Source organism: Scleropages formosus, chromosome 20 (assembly GCF_900964775.1).
Source record: "Scleropages formosus chromosome 20, fSclFor1.1, whole genome shotgun sequence".
Lineage (NCBI taxonomy): Eukaryota > Metazoa > Chordata > Actinopteri > Osteoglossiformes > Osteoglossidae > Scleropages > Scleropages formosus.
Genome location: NC_041825.1, coordinates 13,477,117 through 13,495,491, shown reverse-complemented (window position 1 = coordinate 13,495,491; position 18,375 = coordinate 13,477,117). Strand labels below are relative to the sequence as shown.

Sequence of the window (18,375 nt, the reverse complement as noted above, 5' to 3'; positions counted from 1 at the left end):
CTCGAAAGTGACGTACATCTCAGAGAAAATACAATTTGTGCATTACAATAAGAGAAAGAGACATAGTTGCAGACACGTGACTTAAGTAAACCTAGTTTCTTACCTTCCGCTTTATGCACCGATGTTCATCGATCGAGTAGGTGCATAAAATGCAGAATAGATGAATCCTGATAACCCCCTACCAAAATTTATAGGGTTGCCCAGTGGCACAGCTAGTAGCGCTGGTGCCTCACAGCTCCTGGGCTGTGCATTCAGAACATGGGTTCAAATGCAGCTCAGTTTCCTCCAGTTGCTCTGTCACGTGCCACAATCAAATCGCATTTCAGGTGGCCTGGTACCCTTCCATTGATTTTGTGTGTGTGTGTGTAATTGCCCTGGTTTGGGCTCGCCTCCCACTGAGGGTATTCCCTGTGCTTCCGAGACGGGTCGGGATCACGACGACTCCGCATTTGAGAAGCGATCCTCAGTGACGTACAATGGATGAATAACTGATTTTTCTACTTGTTACCGTAAATTGCGCTAATAGATACCAAGAACAAACAACTGTAATTGGCAGGATTTCATTGAAAACACATTTTAAAAAAAATTACAATAACTGATTTTTGTGAGGTTAAAATAAGCCACGAAAACACAGGGCACCAGAATATTCTCAAACTACACAAGAAAATTTCAGATATGAAAGTAAAAGTGTCTCATCTGCCAGTGTCGCTAGCTGAACAGGTCAGGTTTCGTTCACGTTTTTGACTCGCTATTGCTTCTGTCAACCACAAGCACTGAAAGTGAACGGTGCATATTTCTACTGGAAACATTTCCCGATCGCAAACAAAGCACAACTAGCTCTGTAGCAGAACTATATATTTTCACTTCCTTTCTTCTAAATATTTTCATAGATCTTTTTCAGCACAAATATCTTTTCTCTAGAAAATCCTTTGTCTCGCTTGGCTGACAGTGGTTATCTTGCAGTTTTACACTGCTTTAATGTTCATGATGTTGAATTTGTCGTGTAAAAGTTCGTTAATCAATCGCACGTCATTAATTCCTCACTCTTCCACCTGCTTCCGGTCAGCCTGCAAAACTGTCTCCCATCTGTTGAAACCTTCTTTGGAACCGAATGTTTGTCCTTCCCCGTCGAACGCTTCTATTCTTGTATTCTTCTCCAAGTACCTACTTAAGCAAGAGTGTGAGACAAATGCTGGCTAACCAAACAAGCTGTGCTTCAATAACTATATTTTAGCAATTCCTCCGTTTGTTCCTAGATGTAGTTATGTTTACTCCGAATTATACATCACTTGGCTTTTTCTGTCTGCCAAGTGCATTTATGGAAAACTAAGGTAAACTAGGTAAAGCCAACGGGCATGGGTGGAACATGAACACCCTCAATGCATAATCCTTAACAGCAATGCTCAGCACTTAACTGTCATACTGACATAATCTTGTATTATAATACATAATATAGTATTAATATATATAAAATTGGTAATAACATTAACATATTAGTATAAATATGATTTTGCATTTTCCCAGAATTCTCCTTTAGCTGAGCCTGTTCAGTGTAAACTGTAAATGAGCCCAGTTGTGAGTTTTTGTTCCTGTCTCGTACCTGTAGCTACCCTCACACTGCGAGTGTACTAACCCCACAGAGCCGCCGGATCAAAGCACGTCGAGGTGAACGCCTAGATGGAGGACAGAAACGACCAAACTGCCTTTCGCAACTTGACTGGGTACTAAGGAAAATTTGCATTCAGACTGGGCGGTCCGCTTATAACAAATGACAAAGTTAGAGAGAATAAGGAGTTTCCCATCATTAATTACCCTGTAATACTGTATTGCTGTCTACCTGTGCTTGTTCCGCTCTTTTGTGGCCACTACGTACCGCACGGTTTACAAAGCGTGGGTTCTCTCCATGTGCAGATTTTGTGTTTCCGGTGATCTTTTGACTCCGCATGACCCGTAGCGTATGAATGTGTGCGTTTGTTTTACGCTGTTTGGGTGTACCGATGGGACAATGATTGTAGGGAGTTTAGCGTACTCTATCTGGCACCATAAGACACCGTAGGTAAAGGTATCGACTGAATACCACACCGGTAATACACATCACTTTGACAAAAATCATTTGCTAAATGAGTAAATGTTTTGCACTGCTCGGCTGTCCGGAGGTGCACGATATCCAAAGCGAGGCTTTGTAAACACAAAGAAATGTCTTGTAAGGTGAAGCAGGGGCATTGAATAAGACTCCTTTAAAAGTCAAAATCTTGCAACTCAAATAGGTGCATCTAGGGGGATGACTGTATCGATCCCTATGTATAGACGCACGCATCATCCAGCAAAATTGAGTTTAATGCTCATGTAGCTATCATGAGCATGTTTCATTTTCATCAGCCTACTCCTACACCGCACACTGAACACATGTTGCAGACCCTCCATCCACAGATTAAGGAACGTGGAAATTTGAGAGGACAGCTGTGAACCGCGAGCGTTCCCCCGTGGACTCTTGGACAGGTAAAGCGATGCGGCCTCTACCAGTGCGAGCAAAGCGGATCGCCGGAGGAGCCCCGGGCTCCCACGCCAATCAATACATATTCATTTCAAATCAAAACAATGAGGACGTAGGAGGGACAACTTACCTACGCAACACAAGTACACCAAAAAGCCTGTGCCCACACATACTTCCCAGTGTTTAAAATACTTAAAGCTGTAGACATGCAGGTTTTGTTCCCTTTCGCTTGACGATATTAACTAATTTCCAACACCTGCAATTTATTAAACATTCATAAAGAGACTGAAAAGACCTTTAAACTCACCCAGCACAAAATTAAAATTAATGGAAAATCAGATGAAAAAACATGCATTTAGTACTAATTTATGGAAGCTTTGCTTGGAGCACTTTGTACGTGGGGTCTTATGACTGGCAGAGCGTCTATTGTTTACGCCGACAGGCAAAGGGAGCGGTCACCTGAACCCTCATGAGCAGGACAGGGTGCTGCCTCAGGGACCTCAAGCAACAACTGTGCATTTTCCATTTTTCCACTTCTCTTCTTTTCCCCTAGCTGCTGTTCTTATTTGAGTCGCACAGTGAAATAGAAAGAATTCAGCCAACTCAGAATACCTCTGATCCCCTGAGGGATCACTTTAACTCCTTCTGGCTGTGTCCTGGACAAAAATAAGGTGTGGTCTAGCAGAGGGTCTCAGTGGTACAGAATCTATCCCTAAAGCATAGGGTTTGAAGCAGTGTAAACCCGGACCAGGACACCAGTCCACCACATTAAGCACTGATCTGCACAGATTCATTCACACACACTACAGACAGACGAGTGTCACCAATCGACCCGAAACACGTGTGGGAGATTGGGAGGAAACTAGAGTACACAGTGGAAACCCACACAAACACAGAGAACAAACCCCACACGCTGAGCTAGACTGAAACTCATAACTGTGGGCACGGTGGCACAGCGAGCAGCGCTGCTGTCTCACAGCACCTGGGTGGTGTGACAGGCTGTGGGTTTGATCCCCGCTCAGCCTGTGTGGAGTTTGAACGTTCTCCCCATGTCCGTGTGGGTATCAACCAGGTGCTCTGGTTTCCTCCCACAATCCAAAGACATGCTGTTCAGGTTCCCCCACAGTGTGTGAGTGACACAGAGAGTGTGTTCCACTGATGTATGGATGAATCACCCAGTGTAACTAGTGTATCTAGCAGTGTAAGTTACCATGGTGAATAAGGTGTGTGGGCTGGTAACACTACATAGAGTTCACTGGAAGTCACTTTGGAGAAAAGCGTCTGCTAAATAAATAAAAGTAAATGGAACTGAGCCCACAGCCAAAGACTGTGGGACACCAGCACTACCTCCTGTGTCTCCATGCCACAATAACTGTATCGTGATAACAGTTAAATATATTTACGAAATGCACTATGATTAAAATAAGCTGTGCAAAAAGCACTGATATGCACCAGTATACAGTACACAGCTACTAAGGGGTATCTACGGGTATCATGAGTCATCAGGAGGGGGTTTTAGGTTCACTAACTCAGTTGTGCAGTGCATTAAAAGTGTTGTTCATGTGTCTTAATCATTTTTTACATTGTTTTTCCTCCAAAATTAAAATGTAGGGATCACCCTGGAGAACCGAAACAACTTAAGTCCAATGTGTACAGGGGCAGCTGGTAGCATAGTAGTTAGAGCTGATGCCTCTGTACCCAGATGTCCAGCTTTAGTACCCTCGAGCAAGGTATTTACCCTAAATTGCTCCAGTACCTACTCAGCTGTACAAATGGGTAAATAATTGTAAGTAGCTTGACATTGTAGTCGCTTTGGAAAAAAGCATCAGCCAAATGAATAAATGCAAACGTACAAGATACAACTCCACTGTGTATGCTAAGAAGTGGAGATTTCCCAAACCTTTCGCAAGAGTAAGCTTTACATGAATACACCATACAATTTACCAGCACAGAATTCATCTCAGCTGTAGCACTGAGGGACTTTAGAAAAGACTTCTCTTTGTGGGAGAAGCACAAGGACAACATTGCAGGGAACAGAAGGCAGGTGGGTTCTGACTTCCTTCTGCGGATTTTCCCTTGCAAGACGACAGGACACACAATCGAGAGCGACACCCTTAATCCCGCTCGGTATGAGGAGGTAGGAGGAATGGAATGGACCTTCGGCAACGCAAGTTAACTGGCTGAAACGCAATAAGAGCATTAGCAACACGAGCATGACCCAGACGGTGGTGCAACACCCAGAGCTGGGAACAGAAAGCAAGAAACACGCAGAGTGAAAACACACTTCAGCAATGCACAACTCCCCTGACGGTTTACAATCAACATGGAAAACACACACCTCAAAACTGCCATTACAACTGGTTTCTAGCGCACATTTTCTTCAAAAACTTCACTTGTCCATCGGATCTGTCAAAGACAATCGCTTAATCGTGACCTTGCTTGCCCCCCCCCCCCCCAGCCAAACAAATTAGTCTCAGGAGCTATTCGTGTCCCGCTCAAGGCTACATCAGCGAGGTCCGGAAACAGATTTGAACCAGTAATGTTCAGGTTACAAGTATGTCCTCAGCCACCGCGCTACAGTTAGACAGTGGGAGGGGCAGCGTGAGCAGAAAGCCCATGTCGACCTGCTGAAGGCTACTACATGCAGCACAGCAGAGCTGCCGACTCGCCTCCTTGTCAGACTCTCCTGCTGCTCATCATATGATCCTCTCGATGACTCGCACATGACAGGCCTCCAGCGAAAGAAAGCCACGAAGTCACAACTCAGAAAAATGCTCCCTTCTTATTCTCCACAATTGTCTCACTGTTCCGTTATCACCACACGGGCTAAACCGATCACAGCTCTACGATAAATCTTCAGCTTAAATCAAGAAATCACCCAAGACAGAGCTGAGAAAATCCACAATCGCACTTGTAGCAGGGTGCGCTTTATGCAAGGTTTAACTGGGCGACACAAGTGTTGCTGAGAAGTCACCCACTGCTACCATTTGGGTACCATCAAGTCAACGTGAGCTCCAGAATATTCCCATCCTCCACTTGTGTCCTTGGGGTTGAAAGGGGTGAACCCATTGGTACTTGAGCTCATCCATCTGCTTGCTGGTTGTCCTCTTTCTCCTACTTCATCAGGCATTAGTCTTCTGAAGAGTACCCAGTCCTCTCCTGACATGTCCAAACAACCTCTCGCGCCTTTTCCTTCTCCTTTGCTGCTCCCTACAGCCCACTGTGATGCGGACGAGATCATGAGCAACTATCCCTCTCAACTTCTGGCATCAGTGACCAGCCAACAGCAATTTGAGCGAACAACACAAACAGGGTCCCTGTCCACCCCATGTGGCACAGCTAGCTGCCGCTGACGTAACAGCTGTACGATAAACAGGGACAGCTGGTAGAGCAGTGGTTGGAGATGCTGCCTTTGGAACAAAAGGTCACAGGTTCAAATCTCACCTCTGGCTGTAATACCCTTGAGCAAGGTACTTACCTTAAGTTGCTTCAGTAAAAATTACCCAGTACAAATGGGTAAATTGTAGGCAGCTTAACACTAAGTTGCTTTGGAGAAAGGAGTCAGCTAGAAGAGTGAACGTAACACTTGTGTCGCCCAGTTAAACCTTGCATGGGCAGCATGGTGGCACAGTGCGTAGCACTGCTGTCGCACAGTGCCTGGGTGGTGCGAGAGGACGTGGGATTGACTCCCTGCTCAGTCTGTGTGGAGTTTGCATGTTCACCCCGTGTCTGCATGGGTTTCCTCTGGGTGCTCTGGTTTCCTCCCACAGTCCAAAGACATGCTGCTCAGGTGTGTGAGAGAGACAGAGAGAGTGTGTTTCACTGATGTATGGATGTGTGACCCATTGTAACTAGTGTATCTAGCAGTGTAAGTCACCTTGGTGAATAAGGTGTGTGGGCTGCGAACACTATATAGAGTTCCCTGGAAGTCGCTTTGGAGAAAAGCATCTGCTAAGTGAATAAATGTAAATGTAAACAACATCTAAACTCTCTCCCACAACACAAACACCTAATGTTTGCTTTTTTGTGTGGAAATGCATTCTGACAACTACCTGAGGTTGTAACTAACGACCTTCCGGTTTCACGGGCACTCAGAGAGCTGCAGACGGAAGACAGAGTCGGCGTCAGAGTGAAGAGCAGACCCAACACAAACGTTGTAACATTGACCATGACCTAGTACAGCTCAGGGCTTTTACAACAACTACTATTTAGTTCACACTCGCCCTGCGCCACTCTGCATGCGGTGCAGGTCAGGTTGTGTCCTTACAAGTCCTTCCTTGGGCGAAGGACACAAAAAGAGAGAGCAGGACAGAGAAGAGGGTCTCCATGTTCAGACACAGAGATCAGGCCCAGCCTGGTGCTGCTTCCCCCCCCCCCCAACCTAGATTTCACAGCACTGAAGGAACCACACAGGCAAAATAACATCACGAGATCTGGCCTGACAGCTGAATGAAACCAGGACAGCACCATTCACCTAGATACCCTCCACCAAGCAGCAGAGTTTCCCAGCAGGAGCATCAAAACCGCGTCTACAAACACTCCCGCCTTCCTGCAAAGCTCTGAGATGAGCTCGCATCTCCAAATTCAATAACACAGCTATTAAATTACAAAAATTATTGTAACCATGAAAACACATTATTGTATGATGAAAATTTCAACAATACTACTCTGGAGCTGTGAAATTTAATTGAGCCAGACATGATTCAGTTAAGAATACCGCGTTTCGCAGACGAGGCTACCGCCGAAGAGGGCACAAGAAACGGTCTAATGCTGTCTGGACACAGAGGAACAAGGAACGGAACCCCATTCTGGGCAATGTCACCAACCAAGAGGGCTTCAGCCAAGGCCCAGCAATGTCTTGATGAAACGGGCTGTGATGCAGGAGAGGTTGAGTCATGTAGCAGAGAGATTCCCAGCTGAAGATCATCGCTGAACATAACGGGAAGTGGAGACAATAAACAGGCTTTACTTACCATTCACTTTGGAGGTGACGCTACTGCGCAGGTCAGGTGGGAATATATTTAACGTTCTGCTTCAGCACGCTATTATTTACACTCCAGTCGGCGATGACATATTGTTGTATACGCAGCTGGAGCACTGAACCCGACCAATTGCAGATGGGAAACGCACCATGGTCCTAAAATCCAGCTATTCAATTTCATCCACTCTAGAGAACACGTTTTTGAATGCATCTCACAAACTCTACATGCTACCGTGCTGAGCCCTAATGTACCTTATAGAAAACATTGTATGCTTTTACACGTTGCCACATGTTTCAGCGTGGGGCTTGGACAACCTCCCAGAAACGCATCTAAAAATTACTTTGCCGAGCCTCAGGAGGATACTACGGATCAGCGAAGGCATTTTGCCCACTGAACAGCACAGAGCAACTCTCCCAGGACTAAACTTTGCGCAAAGCCCATGCACTTGAGCGAAAAAGATAAAAGGAGTATTTCAAACTAAGGAAAAGGAAACAAAAAGCGCTGTTTCTAAAACCCCTTTCTGTATCATTGCTGCCATACGTCCCAGCAGGTTAACACATCTGTGGCGGTTCGACTTTCGTGCTTGAACTTAGTCTCGTAATCTTTTCCGAAAACAAATAAGAATCGTCTAAGAATAATGGGTGCGAAGTGTCGCAACACTGATCCAAGCCAACAGTGTAGCGCTTCGATCCTGAGGTAATACACAAATGTTTAGTTGCAAAAGGCCATTTGACCCAACATCCATCCAGCAATTGAAGAGTTTCCTTCAGCAAGGAAGGCCTTCCAAGACGCTCCTCAGTATCCGACCTGTGCAACACGTCTCTAACGAGTCAACACCGATGAAAGAATGTGATACAAACTCCAGAGGACAACTGCAAAAATGCTTTTTCCTAGCATTTCTAACTACGCCCACTCCTTTGCAGTGCATGAGAAAGCAACGCTGTCACTATTCGAGTAAAGGCAGCAGCGAAGCACTCCATTTCCTCCAAAGCACTCCCATCCATGACCTTACTTCTCTCTTTGGTAACATTTAAAGGGACTGAGAGTAAAAACTTATGTTAAGTCCAAGGTATTTATTTTCATATATTTCAAATGTGTTCAAATTTTGGCAATAGTTTCTTTCTAGCCACTGTTAGCTAAGGTCCACAATTGTACAAACCTCAGGGAGGGACATTTCCAGGATTCTGCCCAGGAAGGTGATCACCTTCACAAGTTACTTGAGCAGAATGATTTTTGACTCTCAAACTGCCATTTGACTGGCCAGGACAATCTATGGTAAACAAGTCTAAAGCTGTACTTAAAAATGCCAGAAGTGTTTGGGGCCTAGAGAAGCCCATTATTATTATTATTATTATTATTATTATCATCATCAACCATTATTTATCTCATATTTTATATCATTATGTACTCATTAATATCTGTATAGCAGGGTAATCTTACTTTATCAATTCAAGCAAGTACCTTGATCAAGAGAACTAAAGTAGGAGGTGGAACCCAAGTCCTTTGGCTCCAAGGTAACAGCCCTAACCAGGGCCCTACCCATTACTATCACTTATTATTGAAGGTAATATCTATATATAAAAAAAACTATGGTCCTCACTCCCATCCCTGGATATCCTTGCGTTTCAGTGGCTACATTTATTACAGAAATACCCTTTTCACCTCTGGAAAAAAGTTCTCAGGTTATCAGCACAGCAGCAATGCAGCGCAACATACAAAGTGATATTAAGACAGATTAACAAATTAATGCATTTTACTACTATTTACAGCAGTTGGCCTACTTTTGTTGTCAACTGGGTATTAAATAAAGATAGAAAAATCTGAGCATGTTTTCCCTCCCACAAATACTAATACATTTCAGCAGAGGTGAAATTGAGCAAAATCTGAAATAACTCATGTAAGAAACAGAATAGACCACATCTATGAAAATATTCATAGGAGGGTTTACCCATGTGAAAGACCCTAGTTTTTTTATAGGATTGTGGTGTAATGTAGCTGTACAGACTCCAAATAACAGTAAACGAGACAGCTGGATCTTGAATCAGATCAAACCAGAAGTCTCATTAGAAACAGAAATGACGACAAGTTAAGAAACCTTAGACATGTCATGCGAATACTAGATGCTCTAGAAATACTATGACGCTTGGCAAAGTTGAAAGAAAAAAAAGAGGGCAACCAGATACCACATGGGTGGACACAATCATAGCAACAACAGCACGTGACAATAACACCACTTAAGTTACAGTACATCCAGGTGGTATTACCAACCGATACTGTGATCCTGTACAAAACTTTTCAGTCAGTGGTCTCGATTTGTAACCCCATAGGACGATGGGCTCAAAGAGCAAAAGTCACATCACCCTCTCGACAGTAATGAGCATAAAATTCTTATCACAAGGTGGCGGACAAAAAAAAAAAGTGACACAAAGACACAGTACAAACAAATACGCCTCCAGACATTCCTCTCACAACAAAGGATCACAGCGAGAGAGGAAAGTGGCTTTGAGTTGGACGGCTGGACAGCAGACAAGACCTGCTCCAAGAAGAAACATCCACTGGGTCTGAGACCAACTTTAACCGACCTAAAAGAGAAACAATGATAGTGACTGTACTTTTTTCCCCCACTCTCACAATACCATAAAGTGTCCTTCCTAAAGCATATTAAACTGAGAAATCAGAATCAGCTTGAAACACATTTAACAAGAAAAAAACAAGACCATTAAAGATATTTTTAATCAGCATATTACATAGGCAAGTGAATCAATGTTATGATTTTTTTAAGAAATAATGTTATCATAACTTATGCAAGACAGACAGACAGACACCCTAAAAGTGCTCCAGTAATTTACCAATTACCCAGGTGTATAAACGGGTAAATAACTGTAGTACTACCTTGACATTGTAAGCTGCTTTAGAGGAAAGTGTCAGCTAAATGAATAAATGTATCCTATTACTACTCCGGTGTCAGTATGGGGCCAAGCAGTGCAGTTACTGTTTGTGTTTACTCATGATATCCACCGTTTACACATAATCTAAACATGAAGCACCCCTGAGTTCTTCCCTTTTACTCCTACATGGGAGAGCATTCAGATACAGCTCCCTTGGCACCCCCTGCACATTGGAGCGATTGTCTGACAGCCAAGCAAACAGGACAGCAGCTGCCTGCCCACTGCAGACTAAATGTACCAGTCAGACAAGAGTTAAACAAATGCATGTAATACAAGAAGAGACATGGGGAAATACAGCCTCTCAGTGCATCCCAAATGCAAGAATATGAGAAGTCATTCAGAGGTTCACATCAGTTTACGAAAGTTATTTGAGATAGCAACATGAGGTTGGAATTTTAGTGTAACAACTATAATCTAAAAATATTCAAAATCACCCAAGCTCCTTTTCAAAAAAAAAAAAAAAAAAAAAAAAAATTAAGTAGCATAAAAAAAAAGTTTGGGTATCCTAGTGCTGTGCAAAATTATATAGCAAATGACTTCAAATCATCTGCTCGCAAGATAATCAAAAACTCTTAAAATATAGGCTTTCATAATCAAATCTGGATACTTGCTGGGTGCACAACTGTGCCAAAGGAAAGTGAAAAATGCACAGCACAGATCGGTTTCACCAGTCGTCCGTTCTGGCGATTCTGAAAATGGCCCATTTCAGAGACTGACCCAGATCCTGCTTCATGCCTCATCAGAATAAAACAATCCTCAACATCGCTCACATACAGGCAGGAAGAGCGTCACATTTGTTTGAAAAATGCAAACTTGCCTTTCACAACTTATTTTTATCTGCTTAAGATGTAACCCTTGGGGTAGGGAAAAAAAAAAAAAAAAAAAGTGGAATTCAATAATCTAACCTCTGTGCAACTAAACACCCCGGACACACAAATCTGGAACAGTGAAAAATAAAGGATTCCAGTAGAACCCTATTAAACATACTTTTACACTACAGTTAATAAAGCAGAACAGTGCAGACATCCAAAAAGTTTGTTTTTTTTTTTATTTATTTATTTTAAATATATGAATCACACTATTTGGGCGAGTTGTAACCACCCAGTGAGTACCTGGAAGAATTCCCAGACAAAATGATCCTTACAAAGTCGTTAAGACTTTTGCTTCAGTAGCATTATGATACGACTCAATGGGGGAAGGAAAAAAAAAAAAAAAAACTGTCCACAAGACCAAGACAGAACACTGAACATTGATACTCAAACTTTCAGGTTCCAGGAACCCCACCTTTTTTTCCTCCTTAAGTCACGCATTGTTCACGTCCACTTCCCTCATTCATGGACTTCCTGTGGTCATGACGCAAGCTCTTGATGAAAATGGCTCAGACCTGGAGCCTCTCGTCACACTAATTCTTCACATCAATACACATGTGTGCATCCACTACGGTCTGCCGACTACATTCAAATTAACATTTATTAATTTTACAGTTCTAATCGTTTTAATACGCCCAGAAAAATCAATCCATAGTTTCATCAAAGCAAAAATCTGAATCACACTACCCTCCAAAGCATTTCAATATTTAGAAATGTGCAATCTTTGCACCTAAACATGTCCAGAATTGCTACAAATCAAGAACACATGCAGATATGGATGCATGTTGCATTAGAAAGGCGAGGACCATATACAAAACCATATATAACACACTGGCGCAGCGGGTTTGGCCGGGTCCTGCTCTCTGGTGGGTCTGGGGTTCAAGTACCGCTTGCGACGGACTGGCGTCTCGTCCTAGGTGTCCCCTCTCCCCCCTCCAGCCTTGTGCCCTGTGTTAAGCTCCGGTTCGCCACGACTCCGCTCGAGACAAGTGTATACAAAAAGAAAAACCATGTGTAACAATAGTTACCTTTTACACTACACATCTTGCAAGTTTTTCCCATTTGCACAATTTTATTAAAACAAATTGACCAATCTCCACTTATTGATCACTGGAGGGGGGAATGGGTCCAAAGCAACCTGCAGCATCACCTGCCTCCCCGTGCAGTCACACACCGACCCCCCCCAGCGATAACCTTCAGTCCTTTGGCTTTTGTGAACGCTCCTGTCTGCACTACGACAGCTCTTTGGCGCCGTACCCCTGGGCGGACTAGGACATTTGTCCCGCTCTTCGCGTTTATTAGCATCACGTGCCGTGACAGAAAAGGGCCTTCGGACCGACCCCGCCACTGGTCCACAGCAGTGACTCACAGCACCACACACAGTGCAATAAAAACAGCCATACCTGTGCACAGATAAGAACACATTACAGATTCATCAAGCCATACAGGACGTGAGATTTACTGAACAAACAGGTGCATCAACTTTATTCTCAATCAGGGATGCACGTGACACAGCTTTTCCAGAGACAGGCATAAGCATGCTGATGGCAGGTCAAGAAGAGGTGCGAGAAATCCAGAAAGCTGCGTGGTAATGCCAACTTTTCTCACTTCTGGAGTGAAAGTGTTGCCCAAGACAAAGAGAACTTGCTATAGTTATACCTCCCCTAAAAGAAAACAAAAAATAGTGACATCACTCTGAACATGCAGAATTCCTCTCTCACGTCACATTTGAAATCTAAGTCACGAATTGCATTCTTTCAACTCCCTGCTAGTGGAAAAGTACCCAGCAAGCAATTTGCATCAGTCCCATAACACTTCTGCTTGCAAGCCAAGCAACTACCAGCAACAGAGCCATGTGAAATGACCTCACTTACATCCCTATAGATTGCCACAAAAGAGTGCACATTTCGCATTACTGGTTCACACTAATATGAATTAAAGACCATCTGCGTGGAGGTTGAGCCACAATCTCGACTATAAAGCCTCCAGTTAGTAAGCACTCCTCATATAGCTCAACCCGCAAAAATAGAGACAAGGACTCCGGAAGAAACATCTTCCACCCAAAAAATAACTTTGGATAAATTCTGATTCCACATCTGAGGTCCATAGGAATCACAAATTACAATTTAAGCAATTCACCATCACAAAATACATGGTTAACAACTGCTGAACTGGTTTCTTATAATGAAATGGGACAGCAGGCAACACAGTGGGTAGAGCTGTTGTCATCCACATAAAGGACCCAGGTCTGAATTCCATTTCCTCCTACATGGTACTAACCCTAAATTGCTCCTGTAAAAATTACCCAGCAGTGTCAATGAGCAAACCTTTGTAAGTAGCTAAACAGTAAGTCATGCTGGAGAAAAGCATAATCGCCTAAACAAATGCATGCATAAAGGGTACTAGATAATGATTTTTTTTTTTTTTAATGGAAGGACCTCTTAACTATTAAAAAAAAAAAAAAAAAAAAAAAAACTTCAAACATTACAGAAACTGAAAGGCTCACTGGGCAAACAAAAGCAGTTTCTTTTACCTCCTGTGTATAACTGTGGTTCCCTTAATGCAGTTAAATAGCCGATACAAATTCACAACACAAAAACTTGATAATGGACATAGTTTAATGTAAGAGAATGCTCTGCACAGATTCGTACATATAGAAGTATGCCTAATGCCTATTTGTTCTAATCATTATCACTTTTAGCTTGAGGTGTCGTTCCAAACTTCTCGCTTCAATGCTTTGCCTGCGATGCAGCAGGGGGAGGACAGCTCCCAGCTTCAAATGCCTCAAAGCCATCTTCTCCAGCAGCCTGGCATCCCAGGGGGACCTCCAGCAGTCAGGTTACAACGAGTGCAATGTCTTACACCGTCATCTGCACTGCTGGCAACACACCTGTCTGCATGTGCACAGGAAGAGCACACAGCTGGGGGTGCGACACAGGAACCACCAAACACAGGGGAAGGATCTAGGGAGGCCCCCTTCTCCCAGCTGCTGCAGGACTCCATACGTCAAATTCTTGGCTTCCATCTGGATGGTTCTCATGCCACCCAGGTATCTTGTCGATTTGAGGAAGTTCAAGACAATCATGCGGCTACATTTGTCCTCCTGACAAACTGCTTTATTTATTGCACTTTGTTTGAACACAACCTTTTCCAACTCAGAGAAGCAGGCTGTTTACCTCCTGAAACTTTTCCAGATAAAACTGGAGACAGAATGTGAGTTTTGCAAAGGATATACCAAAAAAAAAAAAACATGCAAGAAAAGCTACCTTTTACACTACACATCTTGCAAGTTTTTCTGTTTGTACAATTTTCTTAAAACAAATTGACCAATCTGGATTTCATGAAGCCCTTATAATTCACCACATAAAACTGCAAACTTTGTATAAGCTGAGCAGTGTAAGGCCCATGTGCATCTGAATGAGACTAGAAAGGATAATGGCTGAATGGCATGATCTATTTATGCAAATCAATGGATAACACAGACAAGGAGTAAACATTCTGGCACGTTAAGACGACGTTTGAACAGAATGAAACGAATGACTCCAGAATAAATTATGTATCTAGTCAGCAAACCCTCAAGCTCCAGTCATTTGAAGATTCACCAGAAGTGATGTATATGCGTTAACAGCAGTTACCAAATCAGAGCATCAGGCTGTTTGACCAGGATGTGCCCAGACTTGTTCCACAACAGGCAACCATTGAGGTAGCTGACCAGCCAGAGAGGCTCTCATTGCCAGCTGCAACACTGCAACGGCAGAGGCGGGGGGCATCAATGGACACGGCGGGACTATCCAAGCAAGGAGTGCGTCCAACAAGTAAACAGGAACTCAACTGATGTGGTTAAGAAGCAAATTAAACAGTTAGGGAAGTTCAATACACTAGAATTTGACCCAGGAGCACTAATAACTGGAATCTCTCTCTCACACACACACACACACACACACACACACACACACACATTGTCTGAACCACTTGTCCCATTTGGGGTCATGGGGAGACGGAGCCTAACCCAGCAACACAGGGCATAAGGCTGGAGGGGGAGGGGACACACCCAGGACGGGACGCCAATCCATCACAAGGCACTCCAACTGGGACTCGAACCCAAGACCCACCGGAGAGCAGGACCCGGTCCAATCCACTGCACCCCCCATAACTGGAATCTTCACTAGACAAATCAGTCAGTGTATTTACTTTCACATGTTCGTTCTCATTAATGGTTGTCACTTCCACAGCCTCTGCCCACAGAACACTGTGTAGGCATGTCGGAAATATTCAGAAATACTTATAAAGCAACAGAGTCCGCTTGGCAGCGACCATCCTGAGGTATTGAAGATCAGCTGGCACTGTAACTGAAAACAGTGTGAGAATTACTGAAGCACTAAGAATTTTTCAAAAAAGGTATATGTACAGACTTAGTGTAAATGATACGTTTCAAAGAAAATAATTGCTCCTAAAACAATGAGATGTATAACACCTTGTCAGTACACGTGTTACAATTTGCAGGGGAAACTATCAAACAGGTGTATGACCTGTACATATATTTTAGACTAGCGATGTAACTTGACACCATCTAATAAGAATAAAACCAATGTTTTGCTCAACGTCGGGCACGCAGTCGAACACACACGGTTGCAGCCGCTCATATTAGAAGCGAGCAGTCTCAACATCTCGTTTCTCTACTGCTCTTTCACGTGTCAGAATAAGTCATGACAACACGAGGCCTTCGTGTAAGGTCACTACCGAAATTACTTTGAGAAGGACCCAAAACTTGGCAGAGCGTATCTGTACAAATGGACTAAAGCTAACATTTTTTCCATCTATTAGTCTACTCAGTCATTTCTCCAAAGAAGGTGCATATAATGTTAAGATGCGTAGTTATTACTGATTCACACAGGTGAGGCGAGTCATTTTCATTTGAGCAATTTGGTAACTTGCTTAACTAAGTTAAGGGTACTGAAGGTGAGATTCAAACCGCAACTTGGGTCCAAACCAAAACGGCAGCATCTCCAATCACTAACTGACATTTGAGGAGTATAAAAAGATATTAATAGCAGAGGCCGAGTTTCTCACTGCGACGGATTAAATTTGAGGCTATTGTAAATGAAATATTAATTTACTGAAGGGGGCAGCCCTCGTCGTCGCTGTCTTCGAGGGAAAAAGACAAACAAATGGCACTCTCTTCGGGCTGAGGAAAAGGACTGAGGTGAGATGAGGCGCAGTAAACACGATGCCGAGGATGAGGATCACTTGTTGTTCCGGGGATGGCGGGCTGCCCTGCCGCCTGCATCTGGCGCGTTTTATCCGCGCGCCTCAATGCCTCGCTTTCAGCCGCAGCTGCACGCGCGGCAACGGCTGAGCGCGAGCCGGAGCCCCAGAGTCTGAGCTCTTTGCCCGCACGGTATACACACTTTCCCAGCATTTATTTATATATATATATATATATATATATATATATATATATATATATATATATACACACACACACACCTGCCGCCGCACGTGAGCATGCCTGCCTGCACATGATATAATCATTGTTTCGGTACCACATTCTTCTTGCGCCTGTACGTCCCCGCTGCCCGCAGCACGACGCCCGGCCGCCACACGTAACATTTCAATAAGATTGTGATACGACATAAAGACACGTCGCCGCACTAAACGGGCCAAATGATCCGCGTCGAGTTAACGGGATACCGAGGCTTGCTGCACGGTAAATGACTGTGTCTGTAGCAAGCGAACGGTGGAGTTATAAGCATGCGATGCGAAAGGCCGATCAAGATGTGCTAAAATGTTTCGAGAGAAGCGCAGTGCCGCCGACGCGTGCCGTCCCTCCTAGCTAGCTGCGCATGTATGTTTGTGTGTGTGTGTGCGCGCGCCGCTCCGACACGGAGAAACATCAGCCACACTCGTACGTGGCCTAGATACGAAGCGCCTGCGCTCCCACCTCCTCGGCGTGCTTCCTCAGCGCTTTCTCCCGCTCGTACTGCGTGATGAGCTGCTCGTTGTCCTCCTTCAGCAGCTCCAGCTCCACTTCGTGCTCCTGGTTCTCGGCGAACACCGAGTCCAGGTTCTCCAGCACGGCCACGACGAGCGGCATGAGCTCCTTCACCACGTCCTCGTCGTACTTGCCGATGAGCCGCTCGAACTCGCGGTAGATGGAACTGGCCAGGCCCGACACCCTCTCAGACATCATAGCCGACGTCCCCGGGTCGTCCTGGTACACGACTCCGTCCTCCAGCTCCATTTTTCCTTCAGTGTTCACTCACTCACTCGCAGTCGGGTCCTAAATTCTTCTTGATTTCTACTCGGCGTCCTCCCCTCCGCCGCTATCAATGATCTGGCTGTTAACGGGGCGGGATCGGAATCCGTAGGCAGACTGGCTCGAAAGAAGGAAGCCCGGCCGATCTGCCGTCCCTCCCTCGCAGGGACCCTGTTTTCCTCCGCTGTTCTTCCTCTCTGCTCGTTCCCACAGCTGAGCTGCTGACCGCAGCGTCACGCCGTGACGTCACGCCACAAAATAGAGGTTCCAAGGAGCGGGACGAGCGGCACACATGGCCGGCGATCGGAGCTTCTCCTCTGCGCTCCACGGAATCTGTCTGCGGAAAGCGAGTATGTAAAGCAAGAAATATTGTCCTAAAAAAAAAACATTCGCCAGCTGTAATTTTAAAGCACAGTCTGTTCATTTCTGAGTTCGCTTCTTTGTGGAAAGCGTCAGCTAAATGAATGTATCATCATGTATGTAATGTGTTTCTCAGTTAATAAATAAGTAGTGCAATGCAAGAAGCTTTTTTGCAGCTGGATTTCCCGAACTATCCGGCGTTATGTAGCCTTATGGTTTTGTTCCAAGAACAGTAATCGTTTGAGCTTCGCATCACCGGTTTTCTGATACCGGTTATGTGCAGTGGAATTGGTTCAGATGTGCTACTGTACTTAAGACTCGCAGATGCAGCAACTACAGAAAAGCCGTGAAAGAAATTGTAGCTCAGCTCAGACGCTGCTGCGCCTGAACATACATAATTATAGGATCAGTGGTGTCACTCGGCTGTGCCAGTGTGCGTATGATTTTTGTAATTTAAAGGTGTAAT

The 18,375-nt window shown here is 44.4% G+C and overlaps 1 protein-coding gene across 4 annotated transcripts in view; it reads right to left on the bottom strand.

Moving 5' to 3' along the window:
* Positions 1-17,788, bottom strand: part of spag9b (sperm associated antigen 9b) — a 59,236-nt gene extending 41,448 nt beyond the window's left edge. For all 4 annotated transcript variants that reach the window (XM_029246572.1, XM_018761898.2, XM_029246573.1 and 1 more), the window contains exon 1: positions 17,235-17,788. In XM_029246572.1, the coding sequence (XP_029102405.1) occupies positions 17,235-17,534 (300 nt within the window). In that variant the 5' untranslated portion in view covers positions 17,535-17,788. The remainder of the gene's footprint in view (positions 1-17,234) is intronic.
* Positions 17,789-18,375: the final 587 nt, after the last annotated feature.